The sequence below is a fragment of the Bos grunniens genome, chromosome 10 (genome assembly GCF_055505025.1).
Source record: "Bos grunniens cultivar Pamir isolate PY7600 chromosome 10, Bosgru_T2T1.0, whole genome shotgun sequence".
Classification (NCBI taxonomy): Eukaryota; Metazoa; Chordata; class Mammalia; order Artiodactyla; family Bovidae; genus Bos; species Bos grunniens.
The window spans coordinates 96,528,927-96,554,676 of record NC_141174.1 but is presented as its reverse complement, the minus strand read 5'-3'; the positions used below and the strand labels follow the sequence as shown (position 1 = coordinate 96,554,676).

Genomic DNA, 25,750 nt, shown 5'->3' with positions numbered 1-25,750 from the left:
AGGAAAAGAAGTACGTCAAGGCTGTATATTGTCACCCTGTTTATTTAACTTATATACAGAGTACATCATGAGAAATGCTGGACTGGAAGAAACACAAGCTGGAATCAAGATTGCCGGGAGAAATACCAATAACCTCAGATATGCAGATGACACCACCCTTATGGCAGAAAGTGAAGAGGAACTCAAAAGCCTCTTGATGGAAGTGAAAGTGGAGAATGAAAAAGTTGGCTTAAAGCTCAACATTCAGAAAACAAAGATCATGGCATCTGGTCCCATCACTTCATGGGAAATAGATGGGGAAACAGTGGAAACAGTATCAGATTATTTTTGGGAGCTCCAAAATCACTGCATATGGTGATTGCAGCCATGAAATTAAAAGATGCTTACTCCTTGGAAGAAAAGTTATGACCAACCTAGACAGCATATTCAGAAGCAGAGACATTACTTTGCCAACAAAGGTCTGTCTAGTCAAGGCTATGGTTTTTCCTGTGGTCATGTATGGATGTGAGAGTTGGACTGTGAAGAAGACTGAGCGCCAAAGAATTGATGCTTTTGAACTGTGGTGTTGGAGAAGACTCTTGAGAGTCCCTTGGACTGGAAGGAGATCCAACCAGTCCATCCTAAAGGAGATCAGCCCTAGGATTTCTTTGGAAGGAATGATGGTAAAGCTGAAACTCCAGTACTTTGGCCACCTCATGCGAAGAGTTGACTCATTGGAAAAGACTCTGATGCTGGGAGGGCTTGGGGGCAGGAAGAGAAGGGGACGACAGAGGATGAGATGGCTGGATGGCATCACTGACTCGATGGACGTTGAGTCTGGGTGAACTCCGGGAGTTGGTGATGGACAGGGAGGCCTGGCGTGCTGCGATTCATGGGGTCGCAAAGAGTGGGACACGACTGAGCGACTGAACTGAACTGAACTGAATGCTAACTAAGTGAAATATGGCAGACAGAGAAAAATGAATATTGTATATTATCGCTTATATATGGATACTAAAAAATACAACAAACCAGTGAATACAACAAAAAAAGAATCAGGCACACAGATACAGAGAACAAACTAGTGGTTTTAAGTTGGGGAAGGGGGCAGTATATGGGTGGCAGAGTGGGAGGTATAAACCACTGGGTATAAGACAGGCTCAAGGACGTATTTCAGAAGACAGCATACAGTTATTTTGTTAACAACTGTAAATTGAGTATAGCCTTTAAAAATTGCATTAAAAAAATTAAAAATAAATGAAAGTTGTGACTATTGCCCTAGAGCTCATGCCTCTTCTCTACCTCATGCCTGGCTCTTTGAACTGACCAAATCCATCCCAAACCTACAAACCATGCCACCAGCATCCTTCCCATCTGAGCTGCTATATGTGGGGTTTATTCGTTGAGGCTCTATCTAAGAAGAAGCGACCAACGTACCCTAATTCCTGACAACTTGGTTCTGTAAGAGGCGGTCTCCACCTGGAGACAGAAGGATGTGGATGCAGGAGTAGCTGTATCACAGAGTGGGAGGCAGGGCACCTCACAGATCGGCACTTACGAGTTGGAGGATGGTTGTCTTATATTCAGGTTATTATGAACCTTGGATATTTCTGTTAAGGGTCAGCAATGGGGCACAAAACCTGTCTTCTTCTCACTTTTTTTTTCTTTTGATAAAAAGGATTTAATTGCAAAAACATGTTGAAAACTCACTAAGAGAAGGTTTAAGACAAGAGGCCATCAGGACGATCTACTAACACATTAAGTCAAAAGGCATACCGCTAGAGTTACCTGTCGGAGAAGGCAATGGCACCCACTCCAGTACTCTTGCCTGGAAAATCCCATGGACGCAGGAGCCTGGTGGGCTGCAGTCCATGGGGTCGCTAGACTCGGACACGACTGAGTGACTTCACTTTCACTTTTCACTTTCATGCATTGGAGGAGGAAATGGCAACCCACTCCAGTGTTCTTGCCTAGAGAATCCCAGGGACAGGAAGCCTGGTGGGCTGCCGTCTATTGGGTCGCACGCAGTCAGACACGACTAAAGCGACGTAGCAACAGCAGCAGCAGCAGCAGTATTACCTGTAATTATGGACTACTTTCCTTGCCGCCTCCAGCTGTTCGTTGGTTAACAGAATGTTCCTGGGATCAGTTACAGTGAAGAAATGTTTGGCTCGTCCAATGAAAGTGCTTTGATCCCATCGAGGTTCCTTGATGTTAATGTTTGGTGGAAGTTCTCCAGACATCTTCCTGGACTGGAGAGGATCAGAAAGACAAGCTGATTTAAGATTTATAATGTTACCATACAATTGGAAACTTTGTAATCACACTAAAGAGTTACAGACACTTCAGTTTGCGAAAATAACTTTGTAATAAATGGCAGAGAACAATTTAAGTCCAAAGCTAAATTTGTTTGCAAATCTCAGTTGATCCTAAACAAATTTCAATAATTTCCCACACAATTGTTTTTAAAAGGACATAGTATTTCATCATCCCTTACTTTTAAAAAGCTATCCTTTAGAAAAAAATTAAAATATGAAAAGTTAGAAATAACATCAACAGTAATCAACTGAAGCTTGAAATTCTTTTTCTGGGTGAAAGAAACATCAAACTACTACTGCATTCTGGTTTACTAAATCTGTTATTCCTACAAGTAGAAGTGACTAATGCAAAAAAAGGGTCAATGCTAAAAATTCTACAATTAAAAAAAGATTCAGATTCATTCAGCCTTATTCAGCATAAAAACCACCAATCAAAAATGAAAAAGTATGCTCTTCAATCTAACAGGGTCATAATGGGAAAAACACATTTTGCCAACCCCATGAATAGTCATAACATGGGAGCATATAATTTTTCTCATAAAGTACTTATTTTCTGGCTAAGAACCCTTACTTTTTTCTAAAGTAACTAATTTCTTTCTCTGAGTAATATATGTTTATTGTTAGAACTGCTCTGTATTGTTTAATATATGCTTATTGTACTATTTTGAATAATATAAGTTTATGTTAGAAAATAAAGAATACAGAAACAAAACTTACTATAATTTAGCCATTCTGAAATAACTATTGTTGCTCTCTTTGTATATTTCCTTGCAGATATTTTCTATACATATTATCATCTAATTAAAACAAATAACAAAGTTGATTTCATACTTGGTATTTTAATACCCTGACTATTTCTTGCACTTATTTCATAAGCACCCCCTATGGCACTAAATATTCATTTGGGGTATTTAGCAACACCTTCAAAGTTTATGTTATTTTAAAGTAACGCTGTATCACTGTCTACTAATTTTTTCCCTCGTCGCTAGTGACTTCCTTAAACTATATCTCTCTGTACAATATTAGAAGGTCCAAGGATTTGGTCACTATTATGGCTTCAAACCACTGCTTTCTCATACTGGTTTCCTCCTCTTACATTTCTAATATTGGTTCTTCTAGTAGCTTTCTTTTCCAGGTCATTTTTTCATTAAGTTAATTTTCAGTGCTTCACTAGATGGCAGGTGTTTTAAGATGTCAGTCCTGCCATTTAAACTTTATTAGAATCTCAAATTAACATGTATCATGGCTCACGGGATCAAAATCAAGCATGTTAGGCCCGCAGATGTGAGGAATGCAGTGTATGTGAAATAGCGGGTCAGTGAGAGTGAGAAAGTAAAAAATTAGCCCTATTATTCTTAAAACAGGCTGAGATGACAAACAGATAAAGTCAGCTGTGAAGTTAACTGGAAACCATATTTCTCCCAGGGGCTTCCCTGGTGGCTCAGACAGTAAAGAACCTGCCTGCAATGTGGGAGACTCAGGTTTGATCCCTGGGTTGGGAAGGTCCCCTGGAGAAGGGAATGTCAACCCACTCTAGTATTCTTGCCTGGAATTTCATGAACAGAGGAGCCTGGTGGGCTACAGTCCATGGGGTTGCAAAGAGTCAGACATGACTAAGCGACTAACACTTCCTTTCATATTTCTCTGAAACTCATAATACAGCTAAAAGGTGTCATAACGACCCCATTTTTTGGGTGACCCCGCTTTCTTATCTCACTTGTGGATAAGAAACCTTGTTCTCCATAATCACAGACTGTCAGAAACTTTGTTGTTTGAAATAAAACTTGGAAGAATGAAATATCCCACTTTTGACACAGAAAAGGAGCCTGGATTTCCAGCCCAGGAGGACAGTTTCAGATTAAGGAGTTTCTGGAAACAATATTCCAAATCTTTCTTAACTTTGCTGTTTCCACAGAAACAAGGTCAAGGGGCTACTTCATGGTTCAGAGCTTCACAGCCAGCCCTGCTCTGCTGCTGCTGCTAAGTCACTTTAGTTGTGTCCGACTCTGTGTGACCCCGTAGACGGCAGCCCACCAGGCTCCCCCGTCCCGGGGATTCTCCAGGCAAGAGTACTGGAGTAGGGTGCCATGGCCTTCTCCAAGCCCTGCTCTGAGTCAATCATAATATTTCTTCATTAAGCTTCCCTAAATTCCACCATTCTCCAAGATGCTCTCAAAGACCTATCTCTTCCTTTGTTGTTGAGACAGCCCCAGTCCCTCCACTGTTATTTCTCTCACTGAAATACACATGACTTTATTTAACTAAGGTTTGTCCCTGCTAGTTTTGAGCCAGTTCTGCTACGATAAAAGAAGTGTCTAAATTTCAAATTAGGGCACCTTTAAGTCATGCATGTTAAGTCCGGATATACGAGGAAACACTTCAAAGAGCTGGGTCACTGTATGAAGAAATGTCCAAATTTCAATAAGACTACATAAGATATATTATCTATAAAACATATAAAAAGTAAAACAGAAACTCCAATTCATGCCCAGGAAAATAGGAATCAGACTTGTGTGCAGGGACTTAGGGCTCTGCTGAGGGACTTTAGTGACCTCTAGGGGAGTGGAGCGCTGCACTCAATATGCCGGCAGGTTTGGAAAACTCAGCAGTGGCCACAGGATTGGAAAAGGTCAGTTTTCATTCCAATCCCAAAGAAAGGCAATGCCAAAGAATTTTCAAACTACTGCACAATTGCACTCATCTCACACACTAGCAAAGTAATACTCAAAATTCTCCAAGCTGAGCTTCAGTAGTATGTGAACTGTGAACTTCTAGATGTTCAAGCTGGATTTAGAAAAGGCAAAGGAACCAGAGATCAAACTGCCAACATCCATTAGATCATCAAAAAAGCAAGAGAGTTCCAGAAAAACATCTACTTCTGCTTTGTTGACTACGCCAAAGCCTTTGACTGTGTGGATAACAACAAACTGTGGAAAATTCTGAAAGAGATGGAAATACGAGACCACCTGACCTGCCTCCTGGAAAATCTGTATGCAGGTCAAAAAGCAACAGTTAGAACTGGACATGGAACAACAGACTGGTTCCAAATAGGGAAAGGAGTACGTCAAGGCTGTATATTGTCACCCTGCTTATTTAACTTATATGCAGAGAATGTCATGCAAAATGCCGGGCTGGATGAAGCACAAGCTGGAATCAAGATTGCTGAAGAAATATCAATAACCTCAGATATGCAGATGACACCATCCTTATGGCAGAAAGCAAAGAAGAACTAAAGAGCTTCTTGATGAAAGTGAAAGAGGAGAGTGAAAAAGTTGGCTTAAAACTCAACATTCAGAAAACTAAGATCACGGCATCTGGTCCCATCATTTCATGGCAAATAGTTGGGGAAACAATGGAAACACTGCCAGGCTTTATTTTCTTGGGCTCCCAAATCACTGCAGATGGTGATTACAGCCATGAAATTAAAAGACACTTGATCCTTGGAAGAAAAGCTATGATCAACTGAGACATCAGATTAAAAAGCAGAGACATTACGTTGCTGACAAAGATCTGTCTAGTCAAAGCTATGGTTTTTCCAGTAGTTGTGTATATGTGAGAGTTGGACTATAAAGAAAGATGAGCACTGAAGAATTGATGCTTTTACACTGTGGTGTTGGAGAAGACTCTTGAAAGTCCCTTGGACTGCAAGAGGATCCAATCAGTCCATACTAAAGGAAATCAGTCCTAAATATTCATTGGAAAGACTGATGCTGAAGCTGAAACTCCAACACTTTGGCCACCTGATGCAAAGAACTGACTCATTGGAAAAAACCCTGATGCTGGGAAAGACTTAGGGCAGGAGGAGAAGGGGACCACAGAGGATGAGATGGTTGGATGGCATCACCGACTCAATGGACATGGGTTTGGGTAAACTCTGGGAGTTCGTGATGGACAGGGAGGCCTGGCGTGCTGCAGTCCATGGGGTCGCAAACAGTTGGACACGACTGAGCGACTGAACGAAACTGAGGGGAGTGGAGGGGATTCATACTCAACCACAGTAGGTCTGCTTTCATCTGCCTTCTACAGCTGTGTTTTATGGCAACGATCTTTTAAAAAGAGGGTTCTACTGCTGGGGGGGAAGAAAAGCAAAAAAACAAAAAGTTGAAAATCACTGTAGGAGACAATAAAATGAAGATCTCTGAGATAACTCATAAAGGTACAGAAGGTCTCACGTGTTTTTCACTCCGGCTCCCTGAGGGCGCCCGAGCCTGTGTGATCGGTGTGTCTTAAACTGTGTGGTCAAAGCCCTGCTTGGTTTGTTCCCATTTCCAATCCCCTGTCTTGAGCCAATGCTTTTGTAAACTAGATTAAAAATAAATTTTGAAAAAGGCTGGACACAAAAAAGTCCCAATTTTTTATTATTGATCAGCAGATATTAACATAATAGAACTCTAACATGGTTTTATGGAAGTTTCTCAGCACTTCCAATTTCTGTGCTTTTTCCAGTATGGATCTATAACACACAGTTCACACTGGCTTTGCCTCAGGATCATCATTTGAATTTCCACTTATGCATATAGGTCACAGTTTGTTTCTACAGTTATACTTTCTATGCTGTAATAATTAAACCAGATAATCTGGTCAAACTCACTCCCATTTCTGAATGGTATAGTTCCTATACTCTACACTGCAGTAGGTCACAGATTAAATACAGAAGAAATTCTTGCCAAGACCAGACTTACAGGTTTCTTCTTTCTTTAAAGTCTAGAAAATTCTGCTACCTTTAGTGTTCACTGACTGGGCATCCACCCTGTGACAGATTCTTGGGGTAAATTAGTGAACAAAGACAAAAATTCCTGCCTTGGTGGAGCTGACGTGGGATGGTGGGAATAGAAGGGGAGCCAGACAGTAAAAACACAAAAGTAAACCAAGTGTCAGATATACAAGAAGGTAATAGGTGGTTTGGGGAAAAACCAGAATAGGAACCATCATGGGGAGTGTGTTTTGAACCAGGGCGGTCAGGGCAGGCCTCACTGAGAAAATAACAGTGGAGCAAGATGGGAGTGAAGAGATGAAATGGAGCATGCGGGCACTGGGGGAACGGCATGCCAGGGAGAAGGAACAGACACGGCAAAGACCCTGAGGCGGATGTCTTCAAAGAATAGCAAGAAGGTGTGCAGCTGGGCTGGAGAGAGGAAGACGGGGACAGGAGATGAGCAGTCTGAGAGGCATGGGGAGGGGGTTAAGTTGGAATAGGATTATTTGGTGCCTGTGCCCACTGTGAGGCCTCTGCATTTTACCCTGAGGGAAACAGGAGTCACTGGTGGGTTCCAGACAGAGGACTAAATGATCTGACTTATAATTTAAAAGGACCTCTCTAGCTGCTGTGTGGAGAATGCAGTGGGGTGATAAGAGCAGACGTAGGAAGAGTCACTGTGAGGCTCCTGCAGACATCCAGAGGACGGCTGATGGTGGAGCAGGTGGCAGCAGGGAGCTGTCAAGAAGCGCTGATGTTCTGGATATGCTGTTGATGGAGCCAACGGGATTTCCTGCTAACTTGGACAGGGGGTGGGACAGAATAAAAAGGCATGACTCCTAAGGTAATCTGGATGGAAGAGGAGCAGATGTTAGGGAGAAAACAGCAAGTTCAGCTTTGGACGAATGAAGTTTGCAATGCCTAGGGGCCTTCTAAGTGGAGATGTCCAGGAGGCAGTTGAAAGGGAGAGTCTGGAGTTCAGAGGAGAGCTTTTGTCTACTCATCTGGGAGCTATAAGCACAGAGACTGCGGAAACTCATGCAATGGGAGATCAACAGGGACGTGAATGTAAAAAGAGAAGGAACCCAAGGCCTCAGATGTTAAGAGGTTGGGAAAGACTAAGTCACAGCAAAAGAGGCTGCGACGGGTGACAGTGGGTAGGAGCTCAGCAGGGTGCTGTCCTGGAGGACAGGGGAAGTGAGTCTACCAGTCGTCCCGCTGCCCAAAAGGAAGATCCCCCTGGTTGTCTCCACCTTGGGCAGTGAGGAAGTGGAGACAAGTCCCAAAGGGTCATCGGGGGAGTGAGAATACTGCAAGCTGGTTATCTTGACAAATTCTAAAAAGGATGAGCAATGGTGGTGGCAAGCAGGGAGTGGCAACACAGCACGTTAGCGGCCCCGCCCTGGGGCACTCTTATTCCTGCAAAGCCCCCAGTACAGACTCCTGTACTCTACTGTACTGGACTCCTGTTGGTGGCTCCTAACCAACAGAACACACTGACATCACCTGAAGAGCTTCTGAAAAAGACAAACACTGTCAGCCTTCTGGAGACTCGGCCCAGGAGGTCTAGCACAGGGCCCAGCAGGTGCTCCTGCAGGCGCTCTGGGCCTGGGCCTCCGGCTCTCCAGGCACCAGGCTGCGCCTCTGTGTGAGGCTGGGAGCTGTCTTCTCACAGCCCTGAGTGGGCTGCTGTGCTCCCCCATGGGTATCTGACACTGATGTCTTCTCATAAAATTGTGTACCAAGTCATCCTTCTTCCCTGTAAAGTCTAATTCTCACTGTCACTATTTCCCCTCTACACTTAATATATATAACAGCAACAACAACAAAAAGTTAATTTAGCTTTCAGAGAATTCTCATTCTTAACGACAAGTTAAAAGTTAAAGTTAAGTTGCTCAGTCGTGTTCGACTCTTTGCAACCCCGTGGACTGTAGCACACCAGGCTCCTCCATCCATGGGATTCTCCAGGCAAGAATACTGGAGTGTGTTGCCATTTCCTTCTCTAGGGGATCTTCCTGACCCAGGGGTCGAACCCAGGTCTCCCACAATGCAACCAACCTCTAATTTGTTAAATATGGGGCAAACTTAAGGTCACGTTATTGAAAACATGATCTGGTTTTATAACACGGTACTTCATAAAAGATGTTCTAATTGGGTAAGAGCTAGAGAAGATCTTAAAAATGATGCCCTCAATGTGCCCATCACACAGGAAACAGAGGCACAGAGGGGGAAATAACCGCCCAGGGTGTGCCCCTGGTGCTGGCAGCAGAAGGAAGTGGGCAGAGGCCCAAAGCTGGACGGGACTCTCGGGTGCTGGTCAGCCAGATCATTCTCTTCTCTATTACTCCTTCAGCTATCCCCCGCCCTCAAATCACAGCAGTTAATGTCTTCACAGAACGGCTGTCTTTAAGGCCCTTCTTTTTCCCCTTAAATAAAAACAGGTCTACTCATACCATGAAGCTCCAAGCTACGCTAACCCTATGGTGCCCACAGTATACAGGAGAAGACGGCTGTGGAGGCCTCACAAAGTCTCTTTTTTTTTAAGTTGAAGTATAGTTGATTTACAACGTTGCATTAGTTTCTGATGTACAGCAAAGTGACTCAGACAGGTATCAATATATGTATGTATCTGTATATATATTCTTTTTCAGATTCTTTCCCATATAGATTCTTATAAGATATTGAATACAGTTCCCTGTGCTGTATAGTAAGATCTTGTTGTTTATTTTATATATAGTAGTGTATACAAAGTCTCTTCTTTAACAGGCAAAGGAAAAAGAGACGGATAGGGAAAGGAACTCCAACAGTTTTGGAGTTTCTATTGCATACAAGGAACAGGGCTGTGCACTTGCCTGAGAGTTCAAGCCCCTACTGTGTGCCAGTGGAAGAATATTCTATGTCAGTTTCCACAACACTGTGCTTTAGGCATATTATGCACAACTCACAGAGGAGGAGAGTAAGATTCTCAGAAGTCGCTCGTAGCTATCCAGCAAGGGAGGAAGAAGGCTGGCTTATCATCAGATGCCAGGCCTAGCCTGCCAAAAGCCCAACACTGAAACCTCATGCCACCCACTCTGTATAGACTGTGGCAGGCAGAACCATGGCCCCCCAGAGATGCCTGCCCCCAAGCTCCAGACTCTGACTGTGTGACCTTATCTGGCGAAGGGACTTCGCTGGCATAATTAAGTCAAAGCTCTTAAGACTAGGAAACTCCCTTGGACGATTCAGGTGGGCCTGATCACAACAAGGGTCCTTGTGAGAGAAAGAGAAAGGTAGGAGAGTAGAGTCAGAGAAGCAGATGTGACAAGGGACAAGCAGAGCTTGGTGTGAGGCAGGGTCAGGAGCCCAGTGAGGGGCACGGCCTCTGGAAGTTACCAAGAGCAGGGACAGAGAGTCTCCCTTGGAGCCTCCAGAGGCAACACAGAACCAGTCTAGGCTTCCGACCTCCAGAAAGATAAGCTAATATATGGTTGTTTTAGGGTAAGATTTAGTTGTGTTAAGGTACTACATTCGTAGCAATATGCTAAGTAGCATTAGGCTATAACACTGCACTCTTTCTACTACTTAAAAGGACGTGATTTTGTAAATACGTTCATTTAGAAAAAAACTTACAGTCACTAAAGGGGAAAGGTGGGGGTCAGGGGAGGGATAAATTAGGGATTTGTGAGTAATATCTACACATTATATAAAATACATCCAGTAGCTCAGCAGTACAGAATCTGCCTGCAATGCAGGAGATGCAGGACACTCGGGTTCGATCCCCGGGTTGGGAAGATCTCCTGGAGGAGGGCATGACAACCCACTCCAGTATTCTTGCCTGGAGAATCCCATGGGCAGAGGAGCCTGGCGGGCTACAGTCCATAGTGTCAGAAAGAGGTGGACATGACTGAAGCATCTGAGCACACACACACACGCATATACAACAGGCACACGACAAGGACCTATTGTATATATATGTATACGTGTGTGTGTATATATATACATACTTGAAGAGTTTTGCTGTACACCTGAAACTAACACAACATTTTACATCAACTAAACTTCAGTAACAACAAATAAATAAAACTATTTAAAAAGGATTTTAATACAACTGTGTACTGGTGTAAGACATACCAACTAAACTTGAGAGCTTGTCCCTGCCCCCACCAATTTCAAAACCATAAAGGTGAATCAGAAATGCCATATGAACATTCTTACAAAGAAAGCTGATCTCAAGCCAGATAAAATTTTAATTATTAACTATGACTCCCACAATCTAATTGGACAAGCATTTTCTTGCACCAACCTTCAAGCCCAGGAACAGTTTATACTTTTTTCCCACTCTAAATAAAATCAGATCAGATCAGATCAGTCGCTCAGTCGTGTCCGACTCTTTGCGACCCCATGAATCGCAGCATGCCAGGCCTCTCTGTCCATCACCAACTCCCAGAGTTCACTGAGACTCACGTCCATCGAGTCAGTGATGCCATCCAGACATCTCATCCTCTGTCATCCCCTTCTCCTCCTGCCCTCAATCCCTCCCAGCATCAGAGTCTTTTCCAATGAGTCAACTCTTCACATGAGGTGGCCAAAGTACTGGAGTTTTAGCTTTAGCATCATTCCTTCCAAAGAAATCCCGGGGCTGATCTCCTTCAGAATGGACTGGTTATATCTCCTTGCAGTCCAAGGGACTCTCAAGAGTCTTCTCCAACACCACAGTTCAAAAGCATCAATTCTTCAGTGCTCAGCCTTCTTCACAGTCCAACTCTCACATCCATACATGACCACTGGAAAAACCATAGCCTTGACTAGACGGACCTTTGTTGGCAAAGTAATGTCTCTGCTTTTGAATATGCTATCTAGGTTGGTCATAACTTTCCTTCCAAGGAGTAAGCGTCTTTCAATTTCATGGCTGCAGTCACCATCTGCAGTGATTTTGGAGCCCAGAAAAATAAAGTCTGACACTGTTTCCACTGTTTCTCCATCTATTTCCCATGAAGTGATGGGACTGGATGCCATGATCTTCGTTTTTTGAATGTTGAGCTTTAAGCCAACTTTTTCACTCTCCTCTTTCAGTTTCATCAAGAGGCTTTTTAGTTCCTCTTCACTTTCTGCCACAAGGGTGGTATCATCTGCATATCTGAGGTTATTGATATTTCTCCCGGCAATCTTGATTCCAGCTTGTGTTTCTTCCAGTCCAATGTTTCTCATGATCTACTCTGCATATAAGTTAAATAAGCAGGGTGAGAATATACAGCCTTGATGAACTCCTTTTCCTATTTGGAACCAGTCTGTGTTCCATGTCCAGTCCTAATTGTTGCTTCCTGACCTGCATACAGATTTCTCAAGAGGCAGATCAGGTGGTCTGGTATTCCCATCTCTTTCAAAATTTTCCACAGTTCATTGTGATCCACACAGTCAAAGGCTTTGGCATAGTCAATAAAGCAGAAATAGATGTTTTTCTGGAACTCACTTGCTTTTTCCATGATCCAGTGGATGTTGGCAATTCGATCTCTTGTTCCTCTGCCTTTCCTAAAACCAGCTTGAACATCAGGAAGTTCACGGTTCACATATTGCTGAAGCCTGGCCTGGAGAATTTTAAGCATTACTTTACCAGCGTGTGAGATGAGTGCAATTGTGCAGTAGTTTGAGCATTCTTTGGCATTGCCTTTCTTTGGGATTGGAATGAAAACTGACCTTTTCCAGTCCTGTGGCCACTGCTGAGTTTTCCAAATTTGCTGGCATATTGAGTGCAGCACTTTCACAGCATCATCTTTCAGGATTTGGAATAGCTCAACTAAATAAAATAACCAGTTTCTGTAAATAAGAGTCCAGTTTGAAAACAAAACAAATGAAATTTATTTCTTATTTTATACTAAAACTGTGGGACAGTGGACAAGGCGCCACTGCCCTGGCTCACTTGTCTCCCCAGCTGTAGACCCAGGAGAAGCTCTGAGCCTCTGCCCAAAGTGCAGGGGGCCAAGGCGGGGGCTCCTGCCCCAGGAGCTGCCTTGGGGGGCAAAGCACCCCATGACCTTGACTGCTATGCAGGGGTCCCTGGGCACAGCAGCTTTCCACCTGCCTCGTTGCTGAAGCTTGGCAGGCCTGGACACCTGGTCCTGCAGCATCGTGGGCGCCTACTGACTGCCAGGGTCTGCGCTTAGGGGTCATCCGGCCCGCACACCTGGTGCCAGCTTGTGGGCTGGGCCATGGGGCTGCCTGCCCAGGGCACCATCGTGGATAGGAAGTGAAGCCCCCAGTGGTAGTGGTAGGTTTATGGTTGATGGTGTACTTTAAGCATAAAGTCTGGTTTATGCATGAAAAGCATAGCCATACCCCTGCCTGCAGTCCCTGAACCTTCCTCCCTCTCTCCCCTGTCCAGGCTGACTTTGGTCAAAGATCAGACACTTTTCCAGAGCGTTTTGAGCACAGCTGATGATGTGGTTCTCACAGTGCTTCATGACAATGGACGGTGACAACACTAGAGCAAGTGCTTCTCGGGCAGGAATTTGCTCAGAGGAGACAGGGAGGCATTTCGCTGGACAGCCTTGTGACGACACTGGGCACCACGAGGATGAGGGGGAAGTGTGTGTGCATGCCGAGTCACTTTAGTCATGGCGGACTCTGTGCCACCCACGGACTGCAGTCCACCAGGTCCCTCTGTCCCTGGGATTCTCCGGGCAAGAAACTGGAGTGGGTTGCCATGCCCTCCTTCAGGGGATCTTCCCCACCCAAGGATCAGACCCAGGTCTCTTACACCTCCTGCATTGACAGGTGGGTTCTTTACCACTGGTGCCACCTAGGAAGCCCGGTGATGAAGCCACAGTGGTGGTGGTTTAGTTGCTCAGTTGTGTCTGATTCTTGCGACCCCCTGGACTGTAGCCTGTTAGGCTCCTCTGTCCCTGGGATTCTCCAGGCAAGAACACTGGAGTGGGTTGCCGTGCCCTCCTCCAGGAAATCTTCCCAACTCAGGGATTGAACCAGGGTCTCCTGCATTGCAGGCAGATTCTTTATGGACTAAGCTACGAGGGAAGCCCAGAACAAAATTAATTTGTACATTCAGTATGGACTCCCTGGCAACCCACTTCAGCATGCTTGCCTGGAAAACCTCATGGTCGGAGGAGCCTGATAGGTTAGTCCATGGGGTCGCAAAGAGTTGGACACGACTGAGCAACTTAACTGTCACTGTCCCTGTCTGTCAGCATGGGCTGGAGTCCTCTCCTGCACCCCACGCTGGCTTGGCCTTGGATTTGGAAAGACCCAATACACAGTGAACAGACTGAAAAGCAAACACATTCTAATGACTATAGCCTAAATTTCCCCAAACGTACGTACAGACACCCTTCCCATATAGAGCTTGTTTCGGATGGACATTACCCACCTCCACTGAAGTCTTCAACTAACTTATCAACCTTACTGATGACTTCGATATGAATGACTCGTAGGAGATGCTGGTTCGATCCCTGGGTTGGGAAGATCCCCTGGCGGAGGAAATGGCAACCCATTCCAGTATTCTTTCCTGGGAAATCTCATGGACAGAGGAGTCTGGTGGGCCACAGTCCATGGGGTCGCAAAGAGTCAGACATAACTTAGTGACTAAACCACCATCATCCTATGACTAGCTAAGTTTGGGAAACACTATGTGGTAAAGAATATAAAACTTACGAGTAAACATTAATAACCGAATGCTCTTCCAATCAAGGGAAGGTTTTTATCCTCTTTCTGGGGAAGTATAAATATTTAGATGACTCCATGGCCATCCACACTAGTTGCTGGCTGGGTCCTGTGAGGAAGAGCCCTTACTCTACGTTCTGGTTCCCTGAGTATCCATCCTGACAACCAACCCGCAGAATGAGAACCGGACTTGAACCACTGCAGTCGGGGTTAGAGTCTTGATTCTGTCACTTCTGTTCTAAGCATGTCACTGGGTGACTCACTCTGCCTCTCTGAGCCTCAACTTTCTCATCTTGAAGATGGAGATGAGGGTTGGCTGACATAGAGTTGAAAGGATTATAAAATGGAGGTGTACAGGAGGGCTTTATTGAGCCTTAGTAAATGTGAAGGGGCAGACAAATGTCAGATCGTCACTGACACGCGGTTCTCCATGCACGGACTCTCCTGTCCTCATGTGCTGAAGTCTTGTCCATAAACACGGTGGCCGCTGGTGTGGTGGGACCCGAGGGGCACAATAGTGCTTGGCTGCCTGAACTGCCTGAGGATGACCAGAAACACCTGAGAAAAACACTTTTCTCCTAAGATAAGCTTTATTTCAAAATTCGAGTTATATGCCAAGAAAACGCTTAACTACTGTGAAAAAAAAAAGAAGAAGAATTTACTTCACAGAAAACAAATTATCAGGAAATGTGCTCTCCCAAGGACTTGGGAAAAGACCTTTAACCTTGGACAAAGATTAACAATGATAATTATTAAACTGGAAGCTTACTGTTAGTTAAGATAACTGCATTTGAAAAAGCTGGGAAGGAATCTGGTTGCCCTTGGTTTACTTGGTTAGGGCCAGAAAGTGCGACATACCCTATCCCAGTCCCCGGGGCGGGATGTGGCTGAGAGACCACTGTGTGCCAGATACCGGGCTTTCCACATGTTACTAGACAGCTAAATTCTCACTTCAGCTCTCTAAGAAATTTCCCCCTATTTTGTAAAGCTACTCAGCGAAACCAAGTGTCATGCCCAAGATGCCATTTCTACCTGATTTTATATCCTGCTTGGCTTCCCCGGTGGCTCAGATGGTAAAGAATCTGCCAGCAATGCAGGAGACCCAGGCTGGATCCCTGGGCTGGGAAGACCCCCTGGAGGAAGAAGACATGGCAGCCCGCTCCAGTGTTCCTGCCTGGAGAATTCCATGGACAGAGGAGCCTGGTGGGCTACAGTCCACGGGGCTGCAGTCGGACACGACTGAGCAACTAACTCTTTCTTTCACTCCGGACCCTTGTGAGGCCAAAAGTGATGTGAATGGCAACAGCAATAACATTTATTCAAGGAGCACATTTCCTAATTTGGCTTTGAGATGGTCATTAGCACACAGCATTCCTTTGTTACGGGTGTGGCCACTCAGGATATCAGTTTATAGAACACTAAGTTGAATCCTGTGCTGAGAAGCAGATTCTTTCGAATCCCAGCATGACCTTCTGTTGCATACCTTCCTCTGTTTCAGGGACATGTCTGCATGAAGACAGAGGGCCTGTGTAGAATCAAGAAGCCATGGGGGAATGACTGCCGTCTGTCTGTCTCCCTGCCAGCATTCCTGCCCCCTACCTCCCAGTTCACAGGGAAGATCCCATTCTTAGCTGAACTTTCAAACACACAGGTGACAATATAATCATTGTTTGTATTTCGATGGTCCTCAAGATCACCTTTGAGTTTCTTAATCAATTTCTTATGATGAGTGAAGTTCTTATCCATTTAAAAAAAAAAAATCCTACTGGTTTATACTAGAGACAGTGGTGTCAGCCTGTGAAAATAATAAAATACTCCCAAACTCTAGCACTTTGGACATACCAAGTTGCATATTTTACCACCTACTTTAAAAAATCAAGTCACAGATTATATATATTGTCTATTTCACAAAGTAATAGTTAACCAAAAACTTGATAACTTTAAACTTTGTATAATTAACTGAGTGTAGGTTTGATTTCTATTCTGACAATAAGTTCTCAAGTCGAGGCCATCTTCAGCCTTTAAAAAATGACTGCCTGCTTACCTTTAACCTCAAACAAAAGGTTCTTCCATTCACTATCATACTCCAATCGAATGCACCTAAGCACTGCTTGCTTAATAGGTTAGAGGCTATTCTTCATTCCAAGGCATCAGAGAACTGAGGAGCTGTATGACGCATCTGTTCCAAGGGTCACGGATGCTCCAGCTGCCCTCTGGGCTTCCTTCTATACCCATCCACATGGGATTTTGTAAAACTTCTACAGACTATTAAAAGCGTTCTAAATATTTTCCTGATTCTGAATTATAGCTACAGCTTTTTCTCTGACAACCGCAACTCAGGTATCAACACTTTCCTGAAAGTCCATGGGACTTTAAATGCTTGCACACTCAGCTGAACCCTTGAATACAGACTTAGAACAATTATATGAGAGCTGGAGAGAAACTGATATACCCACCTCTCCAAACACCATCATTTTTTACAAACCAGACACCCACAGTCCTCAGGGGAGAAAGGAGCTGCTTGAGGTCCCAGAACCTCCTGGTGGAGCCTCATTGTCCCAGATTCCCTCTCATCTTATATGCCTCTTATATGGCAAGTCAATCTTACATGTCAAGTCCAAGTTCAGCACCACAAGAGTGGCAAAGCTTCCTTATTCACTTGCATATCCATCTCACACCTATTACAAGGCCTGAAACATAGAAGCAGCTCAACAAACTGGGGATGGGCACAGGAAGAGAAAAGCTAGAGGCATGCAAGGAAAAAATCTAGACAATGAGGCAGAAGAGAGATTACAAGTTTGAGATAAGTACAAACAAAATGCCATGGGGGTTCAGAAGGCAGTGGCTCATGGACTGATTCAGTGTCCAAGCTCTGAAGTCACCCATGCTAAGCTTTTTTTCCCCATGCTAAGCTTTTTCATTCAGGCACTCAACAGATATTCAGTGAGGGTCTACCTGGTGCAGAGAACAGACAGATGAGCAAGAAAAACAGAGGTCCTGACCACAAGCAGAGAATCAAACAAGAAAGCCAATAGTTCGTTTCAACTGGTGACAAATTATCTTATGGAAAAAACAAATGTCAAACAAGACAGCCAAGTTTGGAAAGCGTCTTTGAGGAAGTAACGTTTAAGCTGAGACTACAGAGGACCCACTGTGTGACCTTAGGCAGGATGCACAACCTCTCTGAGATCCAGTTTCCTTTCTCATCTGGATTAGGAAGGCAAGGCCAAGTACCTCATGGGGCTGCAGGAATGTAATGTAAAAATGCATGGACCTGGATCACCTGCACACACTTAGTAGACACTGTGGCTACTGTCATTCTCAGAAGGTTAGAGACCCGTGACAAGTGCGAAAGCTCAGGAGGTCAGCACTGAGATGGAAGCTCTGAGAGGACCACCGCTGTTTCCATCACCTGCCGGTCTCTTCCCTAATAGATGGCTCGTTCCAGGGTTGGAGCCCCGCTCTGCGCCAGGAGCCAGGAGCTGGGGACGCGGGGGTCGGTGTCACCGGCCACCTGCACTCGCCCGCACCCGTCCCCGCGGCAGCCATCTTGGTGCCCTCCCCGCGGCGGGTTTCGGCACGCGGCCCCGAGGACGGCGTGGCAGGGCGCGTGCAAGCGTGGATGCATGAACCCCCTTCCGTGCCGGGGGACCCGCTCCACCGCAGGGCTCCGGGCGGAGCTCGCGGGAGGTCAGGTTGCCGGAGGTGGGGAGCTCAGGCAGCGGGACGGCAGGTGGGGTTTCCAAGGTGCAGGGACCCCCTGGCCCGGGGAGTCCCGGGCAGGCCGAGGGGGTTTTTGATTTCCCAGCCGGGATGTGGGGGGTCGCCCAGTAGCCGCCCGCGGGCGCGAGCCCCAGCTCCAGCCCGCGCCCGTCCGCCCGGCTCCCTGCGCGTTTCCCACCCACTGCACCCAGGCCCGCAACTCACCGCTACTCACTGGCTACAGCCGGCGCAGCTCTCAGACAGAATCTGCTCGGCGCCGCCTCCGCCGCCACCGGAAACGCTTCTCCCGCCACGGCGGCCCCGCGCGTCGCCGTCGCCGCCTCCCGGAGCGCGCCCTCGGAGCGCGTCCCCGTGCGCAGCCACGAGGCCAGGAGGCCCGGACGCACCCTCGCTGTCACTGCGCTCTGGGCGCAGCCTCCGCCTGATCCGGGAGCGGAACCGCTGTGCCCGCGCGTTTGCTTCTGAGTCCATCAGAAACTCCCAAGTTCATCCTCGCGGCGGTGCGAGGCTCTGCTCAGGCCGGTGCCTCCGCTTCCATTTTGGTTTCCAAGAGACCGCCTCCTTTACTTGATCATTTCCCGGTTACCAGCATCTTCTTGCTCATCTTCTCACTCACTCATCTTCTCATTCAGTTGGTAAAGAATCCGCCTGCAATGCACGAGACCCCGGTTGGATTCTTGGATCCGGAAGATCCTCTGGAGAAGGGATACGCTACCCACTCCAGTGTTCTTGGGCTTCCCTTGTGGCTCAGCGGGTAAAGAATCTACCCGCAATGCGGGAGACCTGGGTTCAGTCCCTGGGTTGGGAAGATCCCCTGGAGAAGGGAAATGCTACCCATTCCGCCCCCTTTAGTTGATCATTTCCCAGTTACCAGCATCGTCTCAGTCACATTCATTTAAGCCACTGTTTCCCAAAGTGTGGAATCTGACACGGAGGCGACAAAGCGATTTGCCCTGATGCCAGGGCCATGACCTGATTTATGTCTTCACAAAACTCACCCCGCTGCTGTGGAGGAGGTGACATGGAGGCAGAGAGGCGGTAGGCAGGCGACTTTGGCTAATCAGGGGAGAGATGATCGTGGCTTGGACCAAGTTGGTTATTGGTGAGAATTACTGGATTCTGGGTATATTTTGGAGGCAGATGAAATCTAATAAATGGTGAATTTACATTATTTAGAGGATAGGAAGATTCCATTTTTAAAGTCGTAAATTCTCCCCCAAATCAGCCTAAAAATTGAATGCACTTCCAAACAAAATTCTGACTACTCTAGCGCATATAAGGGTGTGGCGTATAACTTGACAAGGTGACGGTAAAAATGAATATGGAAAAATAAAAAGCCAGAAATAGCCAAAGCAAGTTTGAAGAAAAAGAGCAAGGTGGAGTAGCTTGTCCTGTGAACACAGAGGTTGTGTGTTTGCGCAGGCGTCAACAAATAGTGGGCCAAATAGAGGTACCAGACATCAGCCCTGCGCATAGAGAAACCTGCTGCTAGCTGCATCCCAGGTGAAGGCGAGCCAGTGTCTGGGCTTCCCTGTGGCTCAGTTGGTAAAGAATCCGCCTGCAATGCAGCAGGGCCCGGTTCAGTTTCTGGGTGGGCAAGATCCTCTGGAGAAGGGATAGGCTACCCACTCCAGTATTCTGGCCTGGAGAATTCATTCCATGGACGTATAGTCCATGGGGTCGCAAAGAATCGGACAGGACTGAGCGATTTTCACTTTCAGGTGAAGGGGAAGGTTAAATATCCATTAAATGATGCTGAGGCAATTGAATCCCTACCTTAAACCATCTATGAAAGTGAGCTCCACACAGTTCAAAGACCCAAATACGAAAAACAAAACTCCCAGAGTTTTAGAAGACGATATAGGAGGGTGCCTTTATGACCCGGAAATAAAGGGGGCATGCTTAAATAAACACGAAATAGATGGACTATTGGCTTCTCAGGTGGTATAGTGGTAAAGAATCCACCTGCAATGCGGGAGATGTGGATTTGATCCCTGGATCTGGAAGATCCCCTGGAGGAGGAAATGGCAAACCAATCCAGCATGCTTGCCTGGATAATCCCATGGACAGAGAAGCCTGGCAGGCTACATACAGTTCATAGGTTCTCAAAGGGTCAGACACGACTGAGTGACTGAGCATACATGCATGAATGGAATATAAAGGGAAGATTAAAAAGTTAAACCTCATTAAACAATTCATGTAGTCCATAATAAAAGGGAAAGAGTTTGTTTACAGCCTGGCAGGAAGTTGTTTTCAATACATGGATCTGACAAAGAATACATATGGAAACAATATTTTAAAAGATTTACAAATTAAGAGGAAGAAAGAGAAGCTATCCAATAGAAACACATACAGAAAACTATGAAACATGCCATTCATGGCGAAGGAAAAACAAACGACCCTAATACCCAAGGAAAGATATTCAACCTGGCTAGCGATTTGGTAACTCATAATTCCTAGGAACGTTTAACCAGTTTCTTTTCTTTACTACATATTGTGCCGAGTGTTAGGCTTAAAAAGATTAAAAAAAAATTCCTCCCTAAAATAACTTAGTGTCAAGGAGATAAATATGTAAACAAGTAGTTACAATAAATGATTATAACTCAGTATAAACACTGTCACAGTGTAATATGGGCTGTGAAAGTAAGTGCTATGAGCACATGGCGGGGATGCTTACCTCTGGGGCAGAATGGGGATGAGAGAGAGGGCTGGTAGATACAAAGTTTATCTGTTATCTTTTGCCACATTGATGCTGCGACAGAACCACAAAAACCTCAAGAGTATACACTCATAAACATTTATTTTTGTTCCTGCATCTGTAGGTTGGCTGGCACTTCTGCCAATCAAAGCTGGGCTCTGCAAAACTTACTCAATTGGTGGCTCTGCGGGTCTTGGCAGGACTTTCTCACTAGTACAAGAGGACTGACTGGGCTCTGTTCCAAGTCTCTTTCTTCCAGCAATTCAAGATTGCTTTCACTTCTACTTTATCCTGTTGGTCAAAGTAAGTCACACAACCAGCGAAGATTCTTTATCTCTTAATGGGAGAAGATGTATAGTGACTATAAATAGCTATGATATATAGACAAGTGAAAACTGGGGGACATTATTTTTCAAAAATTCTTTCTTGGGTGTATTTTACCTTCTCAGCATCCCAATTTCTTTTGGGGAGCTCCCAACACTCACTTCATTTGATCCAGGTCAGATCATCAGTCATGGAATTTATCTTCTCTTGCCTACCACTGTCATGGGTATGTAACACAAGCTTGGGCAACCAGAATCTTGCCCTGAGTTTATAAGTAGACACTGGGGAAAAGAGCAGTCACCTCCCTCCTCTGGCCCTCCTGGAGTTGCTAAGCTGGAAGAATACGGATTGGGGGCTGCCAGGGCTGCTGTTTTTGCCCGTTGGCAGAATTGAAACTAAGCTGAAAGATTCAAGAGAGACAGTTCAGATGATATCATTGCAGGCCCTGGGCTCACTCAGTAGTGAAGCTTAACCTACTTCCTGGGCTTCTAGTTATAGGAGTCCATATATCAACCCACAAGCACATTTTTTTTTTTTAAGTCATAAGTTCTTTTGAGTTAAAGTTCTGTCTCTGCTGACTGGTAGGTGCACAGAAGTGGTGACTTTGAGCTGAATAAAACCAAATTTGAAAAATCAAAGAAAAGAAGGCAGATGACAGAAGAAGAAATAAGCTAAGGTTTAAAGAATAAAAAATAGGTGTCCACATGTGTTCCTACCATTGTTTTACATAAACATTTTTCAGAAACAGCGTCCAGAGAAGTTAAACTAGTATTTTTCAGCTTTGATGACAAGGATGTTGACAAGGGCTTGGGGATTCTTGCTGGGCTTGCATTGACAAAGGTTGCAAAACCCTGACATTTTAATATGGACTTTGAACTGTTCAGGGCATGGCAAAAACAAAACAATGCTTAAGTCAGCAAAGATAGGGGGACATTTCTGAGCATAGTGTAAGTTCCATGAGCTGAGCAAAGATCTTGCAGAATATATCACAAGATGAAAGTTTCCTCATTGTAGAACAGGGAATTCAGTGAGACTTAATATTTAAATGAAAACCTTAAGTTCCAGACTCTTTTCAGTTCAGTTGTTCAGTCATGTCCGACTCTGCGACCCCATGAATCGCAGCACGCCAGGCCTCCCTGTCCATCACCAACTCCCGGAGTTAACTCAGACTCACGTCCATCGAGTCAGTGATGCCATCCAGCCATCTCAGCCTCTGTCGTCCCCTTCTCCACCTGCCCTCAATCCCTCCCAGCATCAGAGTCTTTTCCAATGAGTCAACTCTTCGCATGAGGTAGCCAAAGTGCTGGAGTTTCAGCTTTAGCATCATTCCTTCCAAAGAAATCCCAGGGCTGATCTCCTTCAGAATGGACTGGTTGGATCTCCTTGCAGTCCAAGGGACTCTCAAGAGTCTTCTCCAACACCACAATTCAAAAGCATCAGTTCTTCGGCACTCAGCCTTCTTCACAGTCCAACTCTCACATCCATACATGACCACGGGAAAAACCATAGACGGACATTTGTTGGCAAAAGTAATGTCTCTGCTTTTGAATATGCTATCTAGGTTGGTCATAACTTTCCTTCCAAGGAGTAAGCGTCTTTCAATTTCATGGCTGCAGTCACCATCTGCAGTGATTTTGGAGCCCAGAAAAATAAAGTCTGATACTGTTTCCACTGTTTCCCCATCTATTTCCCATGAAGTGGTAGGACCAGATGCCATGATCTTTGTTTTCTGAATGCTGAGCTTTAAGCCAACTTTTTCACTCTCCTCTTTCACTTTCATCAAGAGGCTTTTGAGTTCCTCTTCACTTTCTGTCACAAGGGTGGTATCATCTGCATATCTGAGGTTATTGATATTTCTCCCGGCAATCTTGATTCCAGCTTGTGTTTCTTCCAGTCCAGCGTTTCTCATGATGTACTCTGCATATAAGTTAAATAAGCAGGGTGACAGTATACAGCCTTGACGTACTCCTTTTCCTATTTGGAACCAGTCTGTTGTTCCATGTCCAGTTCTAACTGTTGCTTCCTGACCTGCATACAGATTTCTTAAGAGGCAGATCAGGTGGTCTGGTATTCCCATCTCTTTCAGAATTTTCCACAGTTTATTGTGATCCACACAGTCAAAGGCTTTGGCATAGGCAATAGAGCAGAAATAGATGTTTTTCTGGAACTCTTTTGCTTTTTCCATGATCCAGCAGATGTTGGCAATTTGATCTCTGGTTCCTCTGCCTTTTCTAAAACCAGCTTGAACATCAGGAAGTTCACAGTTCACGTATTGCTGAAGCCTGGCTTGGAGAATTTTGAGCATTACTTTACTAGCATGTGAGATGATTGCAATTGTGTGGTAGTTTGAGCATTGTTTGACATTGCCTTTCTTTGGGATTGGAATGAAAACTGAGCTTTTCCAGTCCTGTAGTCCTGCACTGTAGGCAGATGCTTTACTGTCTGAGCCACCAGGGTCAGACTCTCTTAGCAAAGTTATTTATGATGATAAGAGGAAATACATAACCATGAGTTTGTAGAGGTATGCAAAAGTTCATGTAAGTACTCCCTGTTGTTCCCCAGCACTCTCCCTGAGAGAGTTTTAGTATGTTTTCTTCCAGAATTTTCTTTTATTTTCTGGCCTAATCAAACTCTTCATCCTGAGCCTAACAGAAGGAGGGACATAGGGGTATAACAGTCATGGACTATCCACTATGAGCTGGGCTTATAGTAGTCACTTTCACAAACATCTTCTTTAGTCCTTAGCGAAACTCTGAGAGGTTAACTACTTGTGTTAGTCAGGGTTCACTGAGATAATAGAACCAATAGGGTATGTTTCTATCTCTACAGTTAGCTAGCTACCCATCCATCCTTCCTCTATCTATCTATCTGTCTAGAGAGTTTTGGTAAGGAATTTTCTCAATGATTGTGGGGGCTTGCAGGCCTGAAATTTAAAGGACAGACCAGCAGGCTGAAAACTCCCATTGATGCTTCAGTCTTGAGTAGCTGAACGTCTCTGGGAAAATCATTCCTTGCTCTTAAGGCCATCAACTGCTTAGGTGAGGCCCACCCACATTATGGAGGACAGTCTTCTTTATGCAAACTCAACTGATTGCAGATGTTAACCATATCTACAAAATACCTTCACAACAGCACCCAGATTAGTGCTTAATTGAATAACTGGGTTTCTAAACAAGCCTGGCTGATGCATAAAACTAACCATCACATTATCCTTCCCCTGACTTTATATCTCTCCTCACTGTTGCTTCTAACGATCCATCCCCTGATCTTTTGAAATGTGGATAAGATCAATTCATCCTCTGCTTTAAAATCCTCAATGGCTACCAGCTACACTTACAATTAAATTCAAACATTCCATCATGACCTATGGACTTGCATGATCTGTCCTGTCCCATTGCTGCAATTTCATATTAATATCACCAGATTTCCTGACTTCTGAACAGGCCAACTTATTCCCACCTCAGGCCCTTTGCATATGCTGTTCCAGCTGCCTGGAATGCTTTCAGGTCAAATATCACGTCCTCAGAGAGGCCTTCCTTGACCCTCCCACTCCCACTGGAGTTCAACACTCTTTTATTTCTGTTACTGCACTGTTGCTATCCAAAACCACTGTGTTTACTTATCTGTTGACCTGTTTCTTCTCTATCTCTTGCACTAGAACGTTCCATCACAAGGGCAGGGATTCTATCTACCCGCCACTGTATTCCCAGGTCCTTGAATGATGCCTGCTGCAATTACCCCCCCCCCACTCAAATCACAGCACAGCAGCACTGTGGTGAGGGCCCTGCAGCCACCACCCCTGGATGTCGGACACTACAGCTTGCACAAGAGTCACTTCTGCTCCTGGAATTGCTCATTGCAGCCACTGCCGGAAACGATTCTCCATGGTACTGGGCGTGTCAATCTGATCGGCTGAGCTGAGGTCACCTGCCAGTGCGACATCAAGACTTCTCTGTAGAGGCATGGTCTCTGCCTCACACTCAAGCAAAGAGGATGCATTGAATAACCCAGAAAGTCCCCTCAGGCTGTTTCTCAGTCAACATACTCCTTGATTTCTCCAGGGGTAACACCTTGGGACTTCCCAGACGGCTGAGTGATAAAGAATCCGCCTGCAATACAGGTGATGTGGGTTCAATCCCTGAATTGATCCCCTGGAAGAGGAAATGGCAACCCAGTACAGTATGGCTGCCAGGATGATCCCATGGACAGAGGCGCCTTGTAGTTTACGGTACATGGGGTCGCAGAGAGTCGGACACGACTGAGCGGCTACACGAGCACGCACAAACATTATCTTGACTTTAATCAACTCTCTTCGATGATGTCTAGCGCTAACTTTTAATTAGTTTTATCTGTTCTGAA

The 25,750-nt window shown here is 45.2% G+C and overlaps 1 protein-coding gene across 3 annotated transcripts in view; it reads right to left on the bottom strand.

The window, feature by feature from the left end:
• SFXN1 (sideroflexin 1) overlaps positions 1 to 18,648 on the bottom strand; it is a 62,111-nt gene extending 43,463 nt beyond the window's left edge. For all 3 annotated transcript variants that reach the window (XM_086319024.1, XM_086319023.1, XM_086319025.1), the window contains exons 1-2: positions 18,574 to 18,648; positions 2,059 to 2,231 (exon numbers count right to left, since the gene is read on the bottom strand). In XM_086319024.1, the coding sequence (XP_086175150.1) occupies positions 2,059 to 2,222 (164 nt within the window). In that variant the 5' untranslated portion in view covers positions 2,223 to 2,231; positions 18,574 to 18,648. The remainder of the gene's footprint in view (positions 1 to 2,058; positions 2,232 to 18,573) is intronic.
• Between the last annotated feature and the right edge of the window lie 7,102 nt (positions 18,649 to 25,750).